The 17,265-nt window shown below is 39.9% G+C and overlaps 1 protein-coding gene across 1 annotated transcript in view; it reads right to left on the bottom strand.

Moving 5' to 3' along the window:
- Positions 1 to 6,908: 6,908 nt before the first annotated feature.
- The window catches only part of ENTHD1 (ENTH domain containing 1), a 110,442-nt gene continuing 100,085 nt past the window's right edge, over positions 6,909 to 17,265 (bottom strand). The window contains exon 6 of the mRNA XM_007453994.1: positions 6,909 to 7,507. Coding sequence (XP_007454056.1) covers positions 6,909 to 7,507 — 599 coding nt within the window. The remainder of the gene's footprint in view (positions 7,508 to 17,265) is intronic.

Here is a 17,265-nt window from a genome sequence, read left to right as displayed (position 1 = left end):
TCATCCTTGATTCATTCCTATTTCACATCCTCCAGTTTTAATCAATCACCAAGTCCTAGAACTACCGCTTTTTGCATTTTGCTTCGTTGTTCTATGGCGTAAGAACGATGCAGTAACACTATAGGGGACAAGCTCTCAACTGCAGCACAACTGAACACACAGACTGTCATCTTTTATAATGGAATTTTACTGTTTGAATAGCTACGAATGCCCGAAGCCATAATTCTGCAGTAATTATCATATCTTTGAGAACTTTCTGCACCATCAGTGAGAAGGCAATTTGAAATTACCAACAAACACCTAGTTTCTTCTGAGCCAATTGACTCTTTTCTAAGCCTGCCTGCTGATAAAAGGTGGCACATGTATTCTGGCATAACGATAATATGGCTGGCCTCCCCAAATTACTTGGCGTTCTGCAAGAAATAAAAATCTCTCAGTTCCACATACCTAAACCCTTTTTTATCACATCTCAGAATCCACTCTATTAAAGTGAAACCTAGAACAACAGTCCCCAGTATACTGAGTATGTAACTGATTTGCCAAGTGGTCCTCTGCTCCCTTTCTCTGTGAAATGAAGGCACACGAAAGAAGGGGCTCCTTGGGCAGCCAGGAGCAAACCACTGTCACCACAAACTCATTTGGTGAGGAGATGAATCACCAAGGTCTCCAAAACCCCCTTTTAAAGGCTATTTTTACCCGTCTGTGAATGGATTTTGGAAACCCTTTAACCCCCAGGTTCTTCATTTTCAATACGATCCATTTCCTTGTCACTCGGTCCTTTTCTGTTATTTAGTCTATAAATGCTACCTACCCATCACCTACTGTGTCGACGCGTAAAGGTAAACTAAAGTGCTCACATTTCTGACCCACCAGTTCGCAGTCCTATCCTCAAATTCTCCTAGTTCTGGCTCCCAGCTTTTGTACATGCTGTTCTCTCTGCCTAGAAAATTCTCTCTCTACCCTAACCCCCTTTGCTTTACTAAATCCTTCTTACCCTTCAGAATTCAGTTTGGACTTCATTTCCCTCGGGATGCAGTCCCTGACCCCCAGATCAGAGCTGGTTGTGGCTTTATACCAGGCTCTCCCACACCGTCCTGTGCTTCCCAAATTCACAGGACTTACACATTACACTCTAATTGCCCATTTATCTGTCTGTGTCTCCACTAAGCCGTGCCTCTGAAGACAGGACCGCATCCATCTTGTGCATCATTGTATCCCCAATGTCTAGCAAACTGCCTACTCATAAAGGGTGCTTAATAAATGTTTAAAGAATGAACACATGAGTAATTTGACAGCAAGTAAACTGTAAGATATTTTTATAACTGCCTTATAATAAGGTCCTCAAGTTCCAAGTAAAATGCTTAAGAGAATAACATCTAATGAACTATTTTTAATCTGAGATAATTACAAAGTCAATCAGAATATACCCACTCCTAATTTAAGCCAAGTTTGTTCTATTCGTTTAATGGAGTTGGCTAAACAGAAACTCAAATAAGTGCTTGTTAATTATGCTAATTAACAAATGCTTGAATTAAAATATATGAGCTATGTAAAACCTTGTTAACATCTCAAGTTACGGGCTTCCCTGGTGGTGCAGTGGTTGACGGTCCGCCTGCCAATGCAAGGGACGCAGGTTCGTGCCCCGGTCCGGGAGGATCCCACGTGCCGCGGAGCGGCTGGGCCCGTGAGCCATGGCCACTAAGCCTGCGTGTCTGGAACCTGTGCTCCGCAACGGGAGAGGCCAAAACGGTGAGAACCCCGTGTGCCGCAAAAAAAAATCTTTAGTTACTATGTGCATGCAACAAGCACATAGTAAGGAAAGTAGTTTCTCAAAGGGATAGTTTTTGCTGCCTCAATTATTCGTGGGGTTTCTCTAAACAAGTAAATTTCAAGATGTCTGACATAGTACTTTTTGGTGATGGGGGGTGGGGAGTAAAGAATGCTTTATCTCTGGAAACGTTTTCTTCTCAACTGTTGGCAGTGTACAACTAAGAAATTCTATAGCCACTACAAAAAAGAGATATTGTATCCTACTACCCCTTAAGAATCCATTGGTGGCTTTCCCAGATGCATGAAGAAAGCCAACAGAAGATGTCTTAAGATTTCATACTTACTTTATGCTCTGATTTATTTCATAAAGTTTATTTGCCCAACATGTCATTAGTGGCATTTATTTCAATAACACTGGAATTCATATTTCAGCTCAAAAGTTATTTCCTTAAAGAATTCTTTCACCAGGTCAAATCCTATATATTCTTTCCCAGAACTATTAGCCTCCCACATTTTAAAAAACAATTTGACTAATCTATCAAATTTCTCCAGAATTCTAGAACTCAAGCTGTGTGAGGTCAGGAACTATATCTGATTTTGCTCAGCACTGTATCCCCAGGTCCTGGTACAGAGTTTTATAGATAATAGGCACTGAAAAAGACAGAGACCTGACAGGCAAATGATCGCACAAGCCACTTTTCCCTGAGAGCACTTGTTGAGTTCAACAAATTCCAACTTTCATTTTGATGGCCTTGAAAGGTGATAGGAACAGAAATTACTGCACACAAACAAGGTGGGGCATCTAACAAGAGATACTCCTTACAGCAAAGTGGAATCCAATGGCTATGCATTGAGAATGAATTAGAAATGAATCATCTCTTATGAGGAATTTAAGTCTGAGATTAACCTGGGTATTCTAGAAAACTTCAAGCCATGACCTTGATTTACCTAACCAGTATGGTGGTACAATAGAACCTGGTACTTGGCAGAAGCAAAAAACAAATTCTTGTGTTAATTGTACAAATAAATTTTCAAGTGTCATGACCAGCACATAGTCAAAAATAATCAGGTACGTTGGGACTTCCCTGGTGGCACAGTGGTTAAGAATCCACCTGGCCAATGCAGGGGACCAGGGTTTGAGCCCTGGTCCAGGAAGATCCCACATGCCGCGGAGCAACTAAGCCCTTGCGCCACAACTACCGAGCCTGCGCTCTAGAGCCCACGAACCGCAACTACTGAGCCTGCGTGCCTAGAGTCCGTGCTCCACAACAAGAGAAGCCACCACAATGAGAAGCCTGCGCACCACAATGAAGGGTAGCCCCCTCTCTCTGCAACTAGAGAAAGCCTGTGTGTGGCAACGAAGACCCAATGCAGCCAAAAATAAATAAATAAATAAATTATTTATTTATTTGTTTATTTATTTTTTGTGGTACATGGGCCTCTCACTGTTGTGGCCTCTCCCGTTGAGGAGCACAGGCTCTGGACGCGCAGGCTCAGCGGCCACGGCTCATGGGCCTAGCCACTCTGCGGCACGTGGGATCTTCCCGGACCGGGACATGAACCCACGTCCCCTGCATCGGCAGGCAGACTCTCAACCACTGCGCCACCTGGGAAGCCCAATAAATAAATAAATTTATAAAAAAATAAAAATCAGGTACACGAGAAACATAACATCATGAGCACAAATCAGCAGGGCAACAGATAACAAAAACAGACCTGCAAAAACCTTAGGTGCTAGAATTACCAGACAGTACAATATGCTGGGAAATTAAGAAATATACTTCTACATTTCTTCATGATAGGAATTAGAAAATATTTTGAGCCAAAAGACAATGAAAATATTATCAATACCTACCAAAACTTGTGGTTCAATGCTGAAGCCACTTCAGAAAATAGTTTGTCAATTCCTCAAAAAGTTAAACATAAGAATTACCACATGACTCAGCAATTCAACTCCTAGGTATATGACCGAGAGAAATGAAAACACATGTTTACACAAATTCATAACAGACAAACTGTGCAAACAACCCAAATGTCCATGATGAATGATTAAACAAAATGTGGTATATATCCATATAAAGCAGTATTATTCAGCCATAAAAAGGAATGAAGTACTGATATATGTTACAACATGGATGAACCTAAAAAACACTATGATAAATAAAAGAAGCCAGACACAAAAAGCCAAGTATTATATATTCCATTTATATGGGATATTCAGAATAGGCAAATTCAAGGAGACAGAAACTAGACTAGTAGTTGCCAGGGGCTTGGAGGAGGGGGAAATGAGGAGTGGCTACTAACAGGTATAGATGTCTTTTTTGTGGTAATAAAAATGTTCTAGAATAGGATAGTGGAACCTTGTGAATAAACTAAAACCACTAAATTGTACACTTTAAAAGGGTAAATTTTATGGTATGTGAATTATATCTCAATTTTAAAAAACTGTGGATTGCAGCTATGTAAAGGAAAATGTATAGCCTTAAATGCATGTATTAAGCCATTCTTAATAGTTCCTATCAAGAATACTTCCTAGTTTACTTACTATTTTTACTAGTAAGAATTCTATACTAGTTTGCTTGCCATTCCTAGTAGCAAAGATATGCTTGAAAATATCTGCAAGAAACATAGATGTATGAAAAGCAATAAAGCAGATTTTAAAAGAACCAAGTAGAATTCTAGAAATGAAAAATACAATAACTCAATTAAAAATCCGATGGGAAGATTTAACAACAGATTAGACATAGCTGAAGAGAGAATTAGTTAACTGGAAGGTAGGCTGGGAAATAATTACCCTGATTCATGCAACAGGTATGCTGAAGTATTCTGTTGTAAAGTGTCATGATATCTGAAACTTACTTTCAAAGGGCTCAGCAAAACATGTTTTTGTGTGTGTCTACCTACATAATGTGTATACAGACATACATGTGTTTAGCAGCAGAGGGAGATAAAGCAAACATGACAACATGTTAAAAATTGGTGAATCTGAATAAAGGCTATATGGATGTGCAATGTACAACTGTACACTGAACATTTTTATAAACTATTCTATTCTAAAATTTAAAAATGGTAAATTAGCAAAATGGTAGCACTTACAATAGCATAAAAATATCAAGAACAAAGAATTGGGTCTTTAAAAAAGAAATAGAAGCCCTCTGTGGGGGAAATCATGAGCCTATCGAAAAACATTAGGAGAACATTTATGTGGACATAGATAGAGATATACCATGTTCATGGATTAGAAGATTAAATTTTTTAAAATTCCCCCAAATTGATTAATAGACTTAATGCGACTTTGTTCAAAATCTAATAAGGCTTTGGAAAGAACTTGACAAGATGATTCTGTAATCCATATGGAAGACAAAAGGGCCAAGAATAGAAAAACCTTCTTGGATTCCAAACACTACACACTGTATTTTTTTTGTTCTTACCTCAGTGGTGGCTCTTTCTCAGCTCCTTCATTGGTTCCCCAACTTCTTCCTGATCTCATGTTAGAATGCCCCAGGGCTCAGGCCTTCAACTCTTTTCCACTTTCACACTGACTCCTTTGGTGATTTCATCCAGTCTCATAGCTCTAAATAAAAATCAACTACTAACTCTCAGCCTCCATTCCAATCTAGACCTGTCTCTCAAACTCACTCTCATATCCAACTGTTTACTTGATATCTTTAATTGGTTATCTAATAGATATCTGATATTCAACAAAATGGATGCCTCAATTTTTTTTCTGTCTTCAACTTTCCTCATCTCAGTTGATGGCAACTTCATCCTGAATTTTAGTTGCTTAGTCCAATACCTTGGGTTAATCTTTGACTCCTCTCTTTCTTTCATATATTTTATGCAACCCATCAGCAAATCCCTAAACGAATCACTTCTCACTTTCCTTTACTATGCTCACCCTGGTTTGAGCCACATCAGCTCTTACCTGGCTAACTTCAACAGCCTTCTGATTGGCTTACCTGTCTCATCCCATGTCCTTGCACTAACAGTCCCCTCTAGTTCCTAACCGAGTTTGCATGATGAAAATCAGTTTGATTTGGGAGTGGCACCCAAGGCATTAGAATATTTTTTAAATGTCTCATACTTCTTCAAAATTATCAGATATTATTTTACCCTTTGGTTAGTAATTGTTGAAACTGAGTAACAGGTACATGGAGCTCTTTACACTATTCTTTCAAATAAATATGAAATAAAACGAAAGCTTCTCTGGTGACTCTACCACTTTTTTTTTTTTTTTTTTTTGGCTGCACTGCTTGGCATGAGGAATCTTAGCTCCCTGGCCACTCGCCCTGCAGTGGAAGCATTCAGTCTTAACCACTGGACTGCCAGGGAAGTCCTCTGGTAACTCTAATCTGCAGCAGGATTGAGAAACAATGGTCTGTAATCCCAAAACCAGAGCATTTTCCCTATAAATAATTGAGACATTTCTACTTGAAAGGCAGTCTTAAAGAATTTAAAAGATACATGTAAGATGAAAAATACCAAATTTATTTTCCAAAATACAAGAAAGAGAGTACACATTTAAATTCACTTTGCAATATACATTAACAACAACAAACCACCTGTTCCATGCCCTACTTGTCTCAACTTAACTCTCAACCAACAGTGGCATTTGCAAGAAAGGAAACATTTCTGGCCCTTGGTTTGCAGAACCTGAAACTTGACATTAGAACATGTGAAATGTATACTCCAGACTCAGTTCTTCTAAATCAAGGCAAAGGTTTGTTAACAATGAATCTCCATACAGATGGAAAATGAAGGGCTTCTTACTACCAATTTATCCAAAAGCTCTAGAATAGTCATTTGCAGTTTGAAGTCTGACCACAACTTTCACTAGTGCTCAATGTATTTTGAGGTAAAGTACAGAACGTGGAAGAATGAAATTCTCTTCAGTTTCAAATGAACTAATATCTAAACCTGAAAATATTATCAAAGGTGATTCTTTGTCTCTGTAAAAAAATAAACCACCCAAATGAATTTATTGGTTTGAAACATACTTGTTTAATAAACCTGACAAGGAAAAATCAAACCAACAACCCTATTTTTGCCATAGTAATGAGAATCTATAAAAGGTTAATTTCTTAGTCCTTGGGAAGTGACACCACATGAGTTCTATAAAAAAATGGCTATTGAGATTGTTAGACTCGATGTGAGCCCCCCTCAGAATACTGGGGAGACTGCAGAGACTTGTTTATTTGTGGACTATTCCCACTCATGCTTACCAGATGGTTATTGATGACATTAAGTTCTTGTATCACCATGCTCAGATCTTCATGTAATTTAACTATTGCATTTTTCACCTCCCTTAGAAGAATGTTAGTGGAATCGTTTGTTTCAGGCTCCCCAGGCAGGTCTTTGGTTGCCTGAAAACTAGAACAGGACACAGAGGTGAAATGGTCTACATTTTGGGTGGAAAATGCTACCCAATTACTGCTAGAAATAGGACTTGTCTTCTTTTTGGCAGAATCAGAGCTGTCTGGAAAAATTTCCAGTAGGTTGAGGTGGTCATTTTCCTCTTCATCAGAGGACAGTGGGCCCCTAGGAGCAAAAGGGTGATGAACCCTGGCTGTCTTATCTTTAACAGAGGCAGAAGAAGACTGTTGATGGGACAAACTCCAGAAGGAAGGTCCGGCCAAAATTGGGGGTGAGAGATGAACAGACTTCTTTGGAGAGGCTGAATCAGGAGATGACACGGATAAAGTAGAAAAGGAGGATGCTCCCTTAGAGGCAGTTGAAACTGAAATGTATAAATGACAGACAAAGATTAGGCAACATACAAATGACAGTAATAGCTAAAATAATTTTACAGTGTAAAATCCTATCTGGTCTCAACTTAAATAAATTACTTAGAATTTTATATGTTAAATAGTCATAATAAGCCCAAATAAACCCAAAGCAGGAAATAGAGAAAATCTAAAGATGTGTTATATATCAATAATTCCATGGAAATGAAACTAAAATAGAAATATCAATATTCATCTTGACTCTCAAACCTTGCCCAATATATTTTTACACTACACTTATCAGAGAGAGCAGAAAAGTAAAGTATTACACGGTATTCTACTCACTGCCAGCATTTTAAGTTGACATTTAAAGTAGAAAGTGTGAGAAACCTGTAACTTAGATTCCTTCATTTTTTTTTTTTTTTTTTGACAGAAAATATTATGGCAAAATGAACAACCAACTACAAGTACCCCCACAGTTATAAAACTAGTCTTTTTCTCTTAATGGTCAAATATAGTCAAGACTGAGTCGAACCCATCTGAGATCCAGGACACTTCAGCACATGTATATAATTTTTTTTTCCACCAAGAAACTGTAAGTAAAATAAAAAGCATTCTAAGCCTATTTTCCATAAAATTAAAAATTTGATAACGTTTTAAACTTCCCTTCAGGCAAAATCATATTAAATCTCTTCTTTCACACTTCATTCCAAATCATTATTTCCAAAACTGTTCTGGGAAACACTGTGTTCCTTAAGATGTAAAAAGATGTTTTGTGAGAACAGGGCTTCAAAGTCAAGATTAGCCAATTGCATACTGTGCCTCCCATTAGGAAATTAACAATGTCCGTTAGCATATTTAAGGTTCTGAGAAATCGACAGTACAGCTGACCCTTGAACCACATGGGGGTTAGGGGCACTGGCCCTCTGCACATTTGAAAATCCCTGTATAACTTTACAGTTGGCCCTCCATATCCGAGGTTCTGAATCAGCAGATTCAATCAACCTCAGATCCTGTAGTACTGTACTACATGTTTATTGAAAAAACTCATGTATAAGTAGACCCAGGCAGTTCAAACCCATGTTGTTCCAGGGCCACCTGTAATTTATTCAAGTGTTTTCCAAACTTGCTTGGGCACAGAACTTTTTCTTGTCTCCTTGGAATGTCTATTTACATTCACTTATGTCTTAGGTGGTAAAAATTGGCAAATTCCAGTGCTAAAGTCTTTGTAACTAACTCTGGGCTTGTTACTTAAAAAACAAAACAAAACAAAACAAACGTATTCACTATAAGTCATAGAAGAGGGGAATTAATGCTTACCATTTAGCACTTAACTTTCTATATTAATTTTATTTATTTTACATATTCATGTCCTTCTAAACTAAATTGGACCTCCTGTAAAAAATGTGGCCAGGGCAGGCAGCTTCTATTTTCTGCTTCAAAGCTCTCTGAGGCCTATCTCCAGTTCTCAGGAAAGAATTCCCATCACAAAACTTTTGGGGGGTGAAATGAGTATTCTCAGCTGATGCAGCAGCAGGACACAAAAAGGAAAGTAGGAACTTCATGAACACACGGTCAAGACAGGACAAGCACACTTAGGAATCTAGGTGAGGCCTATCAAGACATTCTATCCTTGGATTAAAAAGAGGGTATGTGGTAATGGGCATGCCAATGCCGAAAGCCTCAGCATATTTGTGTTGAGTCACACAGCGACACTCTGAGCTCCACTCACAGCTGTCATCTGACATGTCCCTTCGCCATCCTCCTGTTTTCTATATTCCAGGTCTTTCTCTTTCTTGGTCTACTCTCGTGCTGGACTAGCACGTTCTCCAGTAGTTCACTGAAAAAGGATGCACGAGAAGTAAAATTTTGAGAACTCGCATGTCTGAAAATGTCCATGTTCTACTTTTAGGCTTAATGATATTTGGTTAGGTAAAAAATTCTGGGCCAGAAATCCTTTCTTTCAGAATTGTGAAGGCAGAATTCCACTGTCTTCTTGCTTCCAGCGTTGCTGCTCTGCAGTGGGAGTCATTCCATTCATTGTATATAACTGTATGTAACGGTTTTATCTCTGAAGTTTCATGGAATTTCCTCTTTGTCCACCATGTTTGGAGGCTTCTCTGTGTGCCCCAAGGGTGACTTCATCGAGGTCAACTGAAAGTCAACTGACTTTTAATCAGGAACTCATTTCCTTCAGCTTTAGAAAATTTTCTTTAATGCTTTAATAATTTATTTTCTCCTCTCTGTTTTCTCTGTGTTCTTTTTCTGAACCTCTAACTAGTCCAGGTGTTAGATCTCCTGGACTAGTCCTCTAATCTTGTCTCCCATCTTCCGTACATTTGTCTTTGTGCTCTCCTTCCTCAGAGAGTTTTGTCAACTTTAGCTTTCAATCCTACCACTGAGTTGTTAATTTCTGCTATTATATTTTTAATTTCCAAGAGCTATTATTTGGGGGTTCTCAGAAATTCTTTTTGTAACACCCTGTTTTTGTTTCATGGGTGCAACATATTCTCTTATCCCTTGTTTCAATGTTCTACGTTAGAAGTTTCTTTCAGATGTCTGTCTGGAACACCTTGCTGTCTGCTTATGATTAAGAATGAAAAATTACCAAGTTGATTGGAAGCTCTGAGTGTAAGTGTGAGACTTGTCAACACTGAGCTTCAGTGTATAGTCGTTTCAGTGGGTCATCTGTTGGGGAACCACTAATGTCAGTATCTTTGGTTCTTTCCTCTGAGGGTTATAGGTTCTTGTGAGAATAGTTTCTCTCTCCTGCCTAGAAGGTAAAGATCTGGCTCCCAGTGCGCTGGGAGTCTAGCAGGGAAAGGAGACAGGGTTCTCAGTATTCAGCGTTTGGTTTGCATATGGTCACTTAAACCTGTAGTGTTTGTTATAGGACCTGCACACTCAACTCTACCTAGCATCTCTCATTTCAGAGACCCTCCACCTACCTTCTCCAGAAAACAAATCTCCAGACTTCTACCAGAGGTTGTGAGAGTGGGTGAATATTCAGGGCAATTGTTCATCTGTTTGGCAAGGAGGAAAAGTCTTAAGGATTTAAATTGCTTCTCAAATAGCTATTTTCTAATTCTCTTTATTTAGCACCAGACTCCAATAACAACATGTGGAGTAGGCTTTATAACCCCATTTATTTTATTTTTATTTATTTATTTATTATTTTTGTTTTTTGCAGTATGCGGGCCTCTCACTGCTGTGGCCTCTCCTGCTGCGGAGCACAGGCTCCAGACGCGCAGGCTCGGCGGCCATGGCTCACTGGCCCAGCCGCTCCGCGGCATGTGGCATCCTCCCGGACCGGGACACAAACTCGTGTCCCCTGCATTGGCAGGCGGACTCTCAACCACTGTGCCACCAGGGAAGCCCCATTTATTTTATTTTATTTTTTAATAAATTTATTTATTTTAAATTTATTTTTAGCGTGTTGGGTCTTCGTTGCTGCATGCTGCACGCAGGCTTTCTCTAGTTGCGGTGAGCGGGGGCCACTCCTCGCTGCAGTGCGTGGGCTTCTCATTGCAGTGGCTTCTCTTGTTGCAGAGCATGGGCTCCAGGCATGCAGGCTTCAGTAGTTGTGGCACATGGGCTCAGTAGTAGTGGCTCTTGGACTCCAGAGTGCAGGCTCGGCAATTGTGGCACACGGGCTCAGCTGCTCTGTGGCACGTGGGATCTTCCCGGACCAGGGCTCGAACCTGTGTCCCCTGCATTGGCAGGCGGATGCTTAACCACTGCACCACCAGCGAAGTCCCTATAACCCCATTTAAAACATGAGGCAAAGGAATCTCAAAGAGGCAAAGAAACTTTCCCAAGATCACAGGACTAAAAAGGGGCAGAGATGAGACTCAAGTTCTAGTCTCTGATGTTAAACCATATAATCTAACCCACTAAGCTCTAAGTCCACACCATTCTACTGTATTATAATTATTTTTACAGTATTAGAGAATTATGTTAAATTCTGGATATAAAACTGAGAAGGCAGGCAACCAGGATGATGAGGGAATATGACAACTATTCCTTATATAAAGATATATAAGGAATGGTTGATGGATATGCACATCTTTATTCAAAAAGGGATAGGAGGACAAAGGGTAAGAGGCTATATTTGGTTATTGGAAAATAGTCACAAAATCTTAGTAATATTTATCTCCCTTTTCTCATATTGTGCACAAGCTGGAACTGGGGTTAACAGGTGAAAGTAATAAGAAAAGAGATTTCAGCCCAATTTAAAAAAGAAAACTTTTTAATAGTCATGGTTTTCCACACATGAAATTAGCTGCTTTGGGAAGTGGTGAGTTTCTTGATACTCATGGAGCTCATGCACAGCCTGAATGACCATTTGGCAGGAATGTTTCAGGCAAGATCAACGCATCATGTGACAACTATATATCCTTGGTGAGATTCTAAGATTCTAGGACCCAAAACACATATGTTAAGAGTACTAAGAAACTATTCTAGAAATAATTCACTCTGGTCAGGAAGAATGATTTCATAAGGAACATTTAAGAAGGCCAGGAAGAAACTAATATTTGAGTCAAATATTAATATAATATTATATATGTAAAGATAACACAGTTATGATAGTCACACATGTATGATGTGATGAGTATCTGGTATTCCACTTTATGTGTAGTGTTTCTCAGAGTGTGGTTCCTGAACCAGGAGCAGCAGCAGCATCACCTGGTTATTTGTTAGAGATGAACTTCTTGGGCCCCACCCCGGACCAACTGAATCAGACACTTGGGGGGATGGGTTGGGCTCAGGAGTTTTAACAAACCTTTGAGAATCACTGCTTTTTACTGTATGCCCACCTTTCTTCTGCTTCATAGCTACAACTGCTGAGTAAATAGCTTCTCACTGTTTACAGTTCTGCAGCTTTGATTCATAGGCTACAGGATGCTTTTGCTCATAAAAAGCCACTTCATCTCTAATTGCTGCAGGCCAATTTACTTTTGTTTCCAAACACGCTGCAGCTGTACCAGACACTGCACGCTGCACTTCAGGGTGCATCTCCCTGCCTGTTTAGTGACCCTTCTCTGGCTCACTAAGGAGGTTATTTGTTAACAAGCATCCTCTTCACACAGTCCACCCCCCAGAGCTGAAATGCAGAGAATATTGCAAATAAGCTGCTGTAAATGGCTGGTTGTAAAAATCTCACTGTGTGATACATGCATGCTAATGAACGTTGCACTCACTTGAATATAGCACTGACAAAATTATTCCAAATGCTGATGTGTTATCTCTAACTTTTTATACTCACGAATAACATTGGGTCTGTTAATTATCATAGTACAATTTTAAACTTAAAAAGCATTTGGAAGTACTGGGCTGCAAAAATAAAATGACAAATACACTTCTGGAAATATTTTAAAACTCTCTTTAGCAGTAAATGGAAATTTTTCTGCTAGCAGCAGGTCTTTGGTCAACTAAACAGTTCACTGTACAACAGAGGGATTTTTTTTTTTTTCATTCTCCAATTCATCTCTTTCAGTCTTCCTCACTGATATATAATGGCTGTCAAGTTACCCACACATGTGAATTAAACTATTCTGATTTTGTTCTATGGTTAAAAAAATGAGACATTTACAAAAATCTTTGTAACAGAATTATTCATAACAGCCAAAAAGTGGAAACAACTCAAATATCCATCAACTGATGAAGGGATAAATAAAATGTATTTATCTATACATTGGAATATTATTCAGCCATGAAAAGGAATGAAGTACTGATTTATGTTACAACATGGATAAACCTTGAAAACATGATGCTCAGTGAAAGCAATCAGTCACAGAAGGCCACATATTGCATGACTGCATCATATGAAATGTCCAGAATAGACAAATCCAGAGAGACAGAAAGTAGATAGTGGTTGCCAGGGGCTGGGGTGAGGGGGACTGGGAGTGACCACTCATGTGTACAGGACTTTTTAAAAATTAATTAATTGATTGATTGATTTTTTTGGCTGCGTTGGGTCTTCGTTGCTGCTCGCAGGCCTTCTCCAGTTGTGGCGAGCGGGGGCTACTCTTTGTTGCGGTGTGCAGGCTTCTCATCACGGTGGCCTCTCTTGTTGCGGAGCATGGGCTCTAGGCACGCGGGCTTCAGTAGTTGTGGCATGAGGGCTCAGCAGATGTGGCTTGCGGGCTCTAGAGCGCAGGCTCAGGAGTTGTGGCACACAGGCTTAGTTGCTCCGTGGCAGGGACCCCGGACCAGGGCTCAAACCCATGTGCCCTGCCTTGGCAGGTGATTCTTAACCACTGCGCCACCAGGGAAGTCCCTGTACAGGACTTTTGAGGGTCATGGAAATGTTCTGGAATCAGTAGTGATGGCTGTACAACTCTAAGAATATACTGAAAACCACTAAATTGTCCATTTTAAAATGGTGCATTTTATGGTACATGAATTAGATCTCAATTTTTTTAATGTAATATTTGAAATTTTATTTTTAATGCCATTATTATAAATAAGCTACACAAAAGAACCAGATTTAGTAGTAACACAGAGAAATGCTAATAAGTCTGCCTCATTATAAGTGATTATAAATCACTTATGCTACATTTGTATTAGGAAAATTGGATTACTGGATTAAAGGTGAGTTTACTCACTTACCTATGAAGTATAAGTTTGGTTCACTAAACTAAAAAAATCAAATCAGGGCTTCCCTGGTGGTGCGGTGGTTGAGAGTCCGCCTGCCGATGCAGGGGACACGGGTTCGTGCCCCGGTCTGGGAGGATCCCACATGCCGCGGAGCGGCTGGCCCCGTGAGCCATGGCCGCTGAGCCTGCGCGTCCGGAGCCTGTGCTCCGCAACGGGAGAGGCCACAACAGTGAGAGGCCCACATACCGCAAAAAAAAAAAAAAAAAATCAAATCAGTGTGTCTTTTTGTCTGTACAAAAGCAGGCAGGGGCTGCACAGCTGGAAGCATTGTCGGGCCGTGTCTGGGGGACAGGGAGCGCGTGTGCTGTGACTTCCCCGGCAGGTGATAAGACTCCCCTCTCCCTTCAATGCTCTGCTCTGCGCGGTGCTTCTGAATCAGCCTGACCAGTAGCTCAGAGTCAGCTGAGATGGTCTGCAGAACTGTCTATCATTTTCCCCATTTCTTAGGGAAATTGTTAATTGTTCTAGCTCTGAAGGCTTTTACAGCCCAAAAGAAAAAGGTATGGTTAATGAGTCTTGTGTGTGTGTGTCATGTTTGGTTTCTTTCCCCAGCAAAGGTGAACTGAAACACAGCTACAAAGAACAACTACTGCTGAAATTCAGAGTAAGAAAATGGAACCGATGAGACAGAAAGAAAGGACGAAGCCAGTGAGAATGCTCACGACTATCCCAACATGAGAATGTATAGATTTTTTTTTTTCCTCCCCCAAATTAGAAAGTAAAATCCAGTGTGTCTAACACACTTACCCTAACTGTGGCTTATGAGACTACAATGAAAGCTGCCTGCCACCAGATCTGGCTTCTAAGTACTCACTAGCTCCTGCTTCCTTTTTAGCGTGCATGATAAACTAACGACCTAAAACAATAGTTTGAGCTCCAAATAAACAGAGGAGCAGAAAGAATGGGCTGTTCTAGGAACAGTTATTTATCATCAAAGGGTCAAAGGAGGTCGCTGCAGCAAATCCATCCCTCTCATTCAGTAAAGACACTAAAGTGTATTAGGTGGCTGCCTCAACAGCCTCCCTGATATTTGCGAACTGCTAAAATATGAGTGTGCAAGTATTTTTTAATTTGCCCAGCTCATTATCTCCAAAGAGTTTATAACATCAGACCTGGAGCCTTCATGTAAACACATATTTCTTAAAAGAAAACCAGGAAATAGGTACTATCTTCTTTATCCTCCATCATCTGAGACTAGCCATCCATCCTAGCCTCATCATTTCTTGAATTCCTCAACCACAATGACCTTCAGCCATTCCTCTGAGTATTCCCTAGAATATGTCATCACTCACAACTGCCCTACTCTGAAATCTTGTTTTCCAAGATTACTTTTCTTCTCAATTACTTCCAGCCTTTTAGATTCCTTTTACATTCCTTTTAATACATCTACACTTTGGCCTCATTGAGACAATAGATGCAACCATCCTTCTATTTTCTATCAGTGCCTCCTAGTTCTGGCTCCTTTCTTGTCCAGTCTAGAATCCCAGGATCCATCACTTCAGCCATTTTCTAGCTACCCCCTTGCCAACACGTCTTCTGCCTTACCTGCTACTAATTCCTAATTCAGGAGTCAGCAAACCTTTTATATAAAGGACCAGAGAGTAAATCTTTTAGGCTTTGTGGTACATACAGTCTCTGTTTGAACTACTCAGCTCTGCTGATGTAGCACAAAAGCAGCCAAAGACAATATGCGAGCTGAGTGGTGTGGCTGTTTTCCAATAAAACTTTATTTACAAAAACAGGCTGTGGACCAAGAGGCTGCAGTTCCCCAATCCCTGTCCTAATCCTATTTCAATTTAAGTATCTACCCTTTTCATTCCTATCCCTGGGATGCTCAGCACTACAGCAGAAAAGCACAGGCGGCTGCAAATCTGGACTACAAATTACTACTCCGTCTTCTCAGTGTCTTATCAGCTCCCTCTTCCATTCTCTAGATTGGCTGTTCTAAATCTCCAGTCTCTTCACAGCCCTTTTACCACTCCAAACCCTCAGGCTTGGTAGGTGACCTCAGACAATAAGATACTGAGGCCATGACACACAGAGTGTGGCCCACGAAGGCTCAATGCATTTAAATTATTAAAAACAACAAAACCCTTCCCTCACATCTGGTACAGCCTTTCTCCTCTTTCCTTACAGGCCCGCAGCATGAGGTGACTCTCTTTCTGGTCTGGATTCTTGTCTGCCTTCCCCACATCATGCTCCATCTTGGGATCTCTCCCCCTACCTGACCCACCAGCTCTTGTCTCCTTTCTCTCACCTCGAATCCTTTCCTATAACGGCCTCTGTGTTCCATGTGGCAGTGCCATCATGACTTCTGTCCTATAGATGGAGATACTGACATGCAGAGAGGTCAAGGGCCTTGCCTAAGGTCACACAATTAGTGGTTGAGCTGAGATTATGAACCTAGGCAGTCTGACTCCAGAACCTGTGCCATTAACAACTATGCAATTCAGCCATTCTTTGTGCTATGTTGTGATATAATTACATTTACATAACTTTTAAAACCCAAAATACATTATTAAAATTTTTTGCTTTGAACAGTTGTATGTTACTTTTCAAATTAGAATTGAAATAAAATATATAGCATTTTATATTTACCCACATATTTATAATTTCCAGTGTTCTTTTTTTTTTCCACGAGTCACTGGGATCTTCCCTTACACATACAGTTTAGCAGTCAGTCAAGGATTTGGGCAGAGTTTATAAATGGAATCTGAGACTCCATCTGAGTCTCCCTCCCTTTCAGGGTTTCCCTCATAAATTTTCAGCTTCTCTGCCAGTGCTGAACTGTCTCTTTTGACATCTCAGGCCATGTGCACTGAACAGTACCCTCAAGGTATTAATTTCAGTTACTATATTTTTCAGCTTTGGAATTCATGAATTCACTTGATTCTTTTTTTAAAGAAAGTAGTATTCTATTCTGATGAAATTCCCCATCTTTTCTTCTGTTTTCTTGATTATATTAATCATAATTATTTTAAAGTACCTATCTTATAACTTCAGTATCTCGATTATTTGTGAGTCTCTTTCTGTTGTCTGTTTTCTCCTGTATTTCTGGTCATTTGTTCATTTCCTGGTATGCCTGGTAATTTTTTGTTGAATGCCAAACATT

The sequence above is a fragment of the Lipotes vexillifer genome, unplaced genomic scaffold (assembly GCF_000442215.2).
Source record: "Lipotes vexillifer unplaced genomic scaffold, Lipotes_vexillifer_v1.1 scaffold382, whole genome shotgun sequence".
Lineage (NCBI taxonomy): Eukaryota > Metazoa > Chordata > Mammalia > Artiodactyla > Lipotidae > Lipotes > Lipotes vexillifer.
This window is presented reverse-complemented; position numbering and strand designations above follow the sequence as displayed.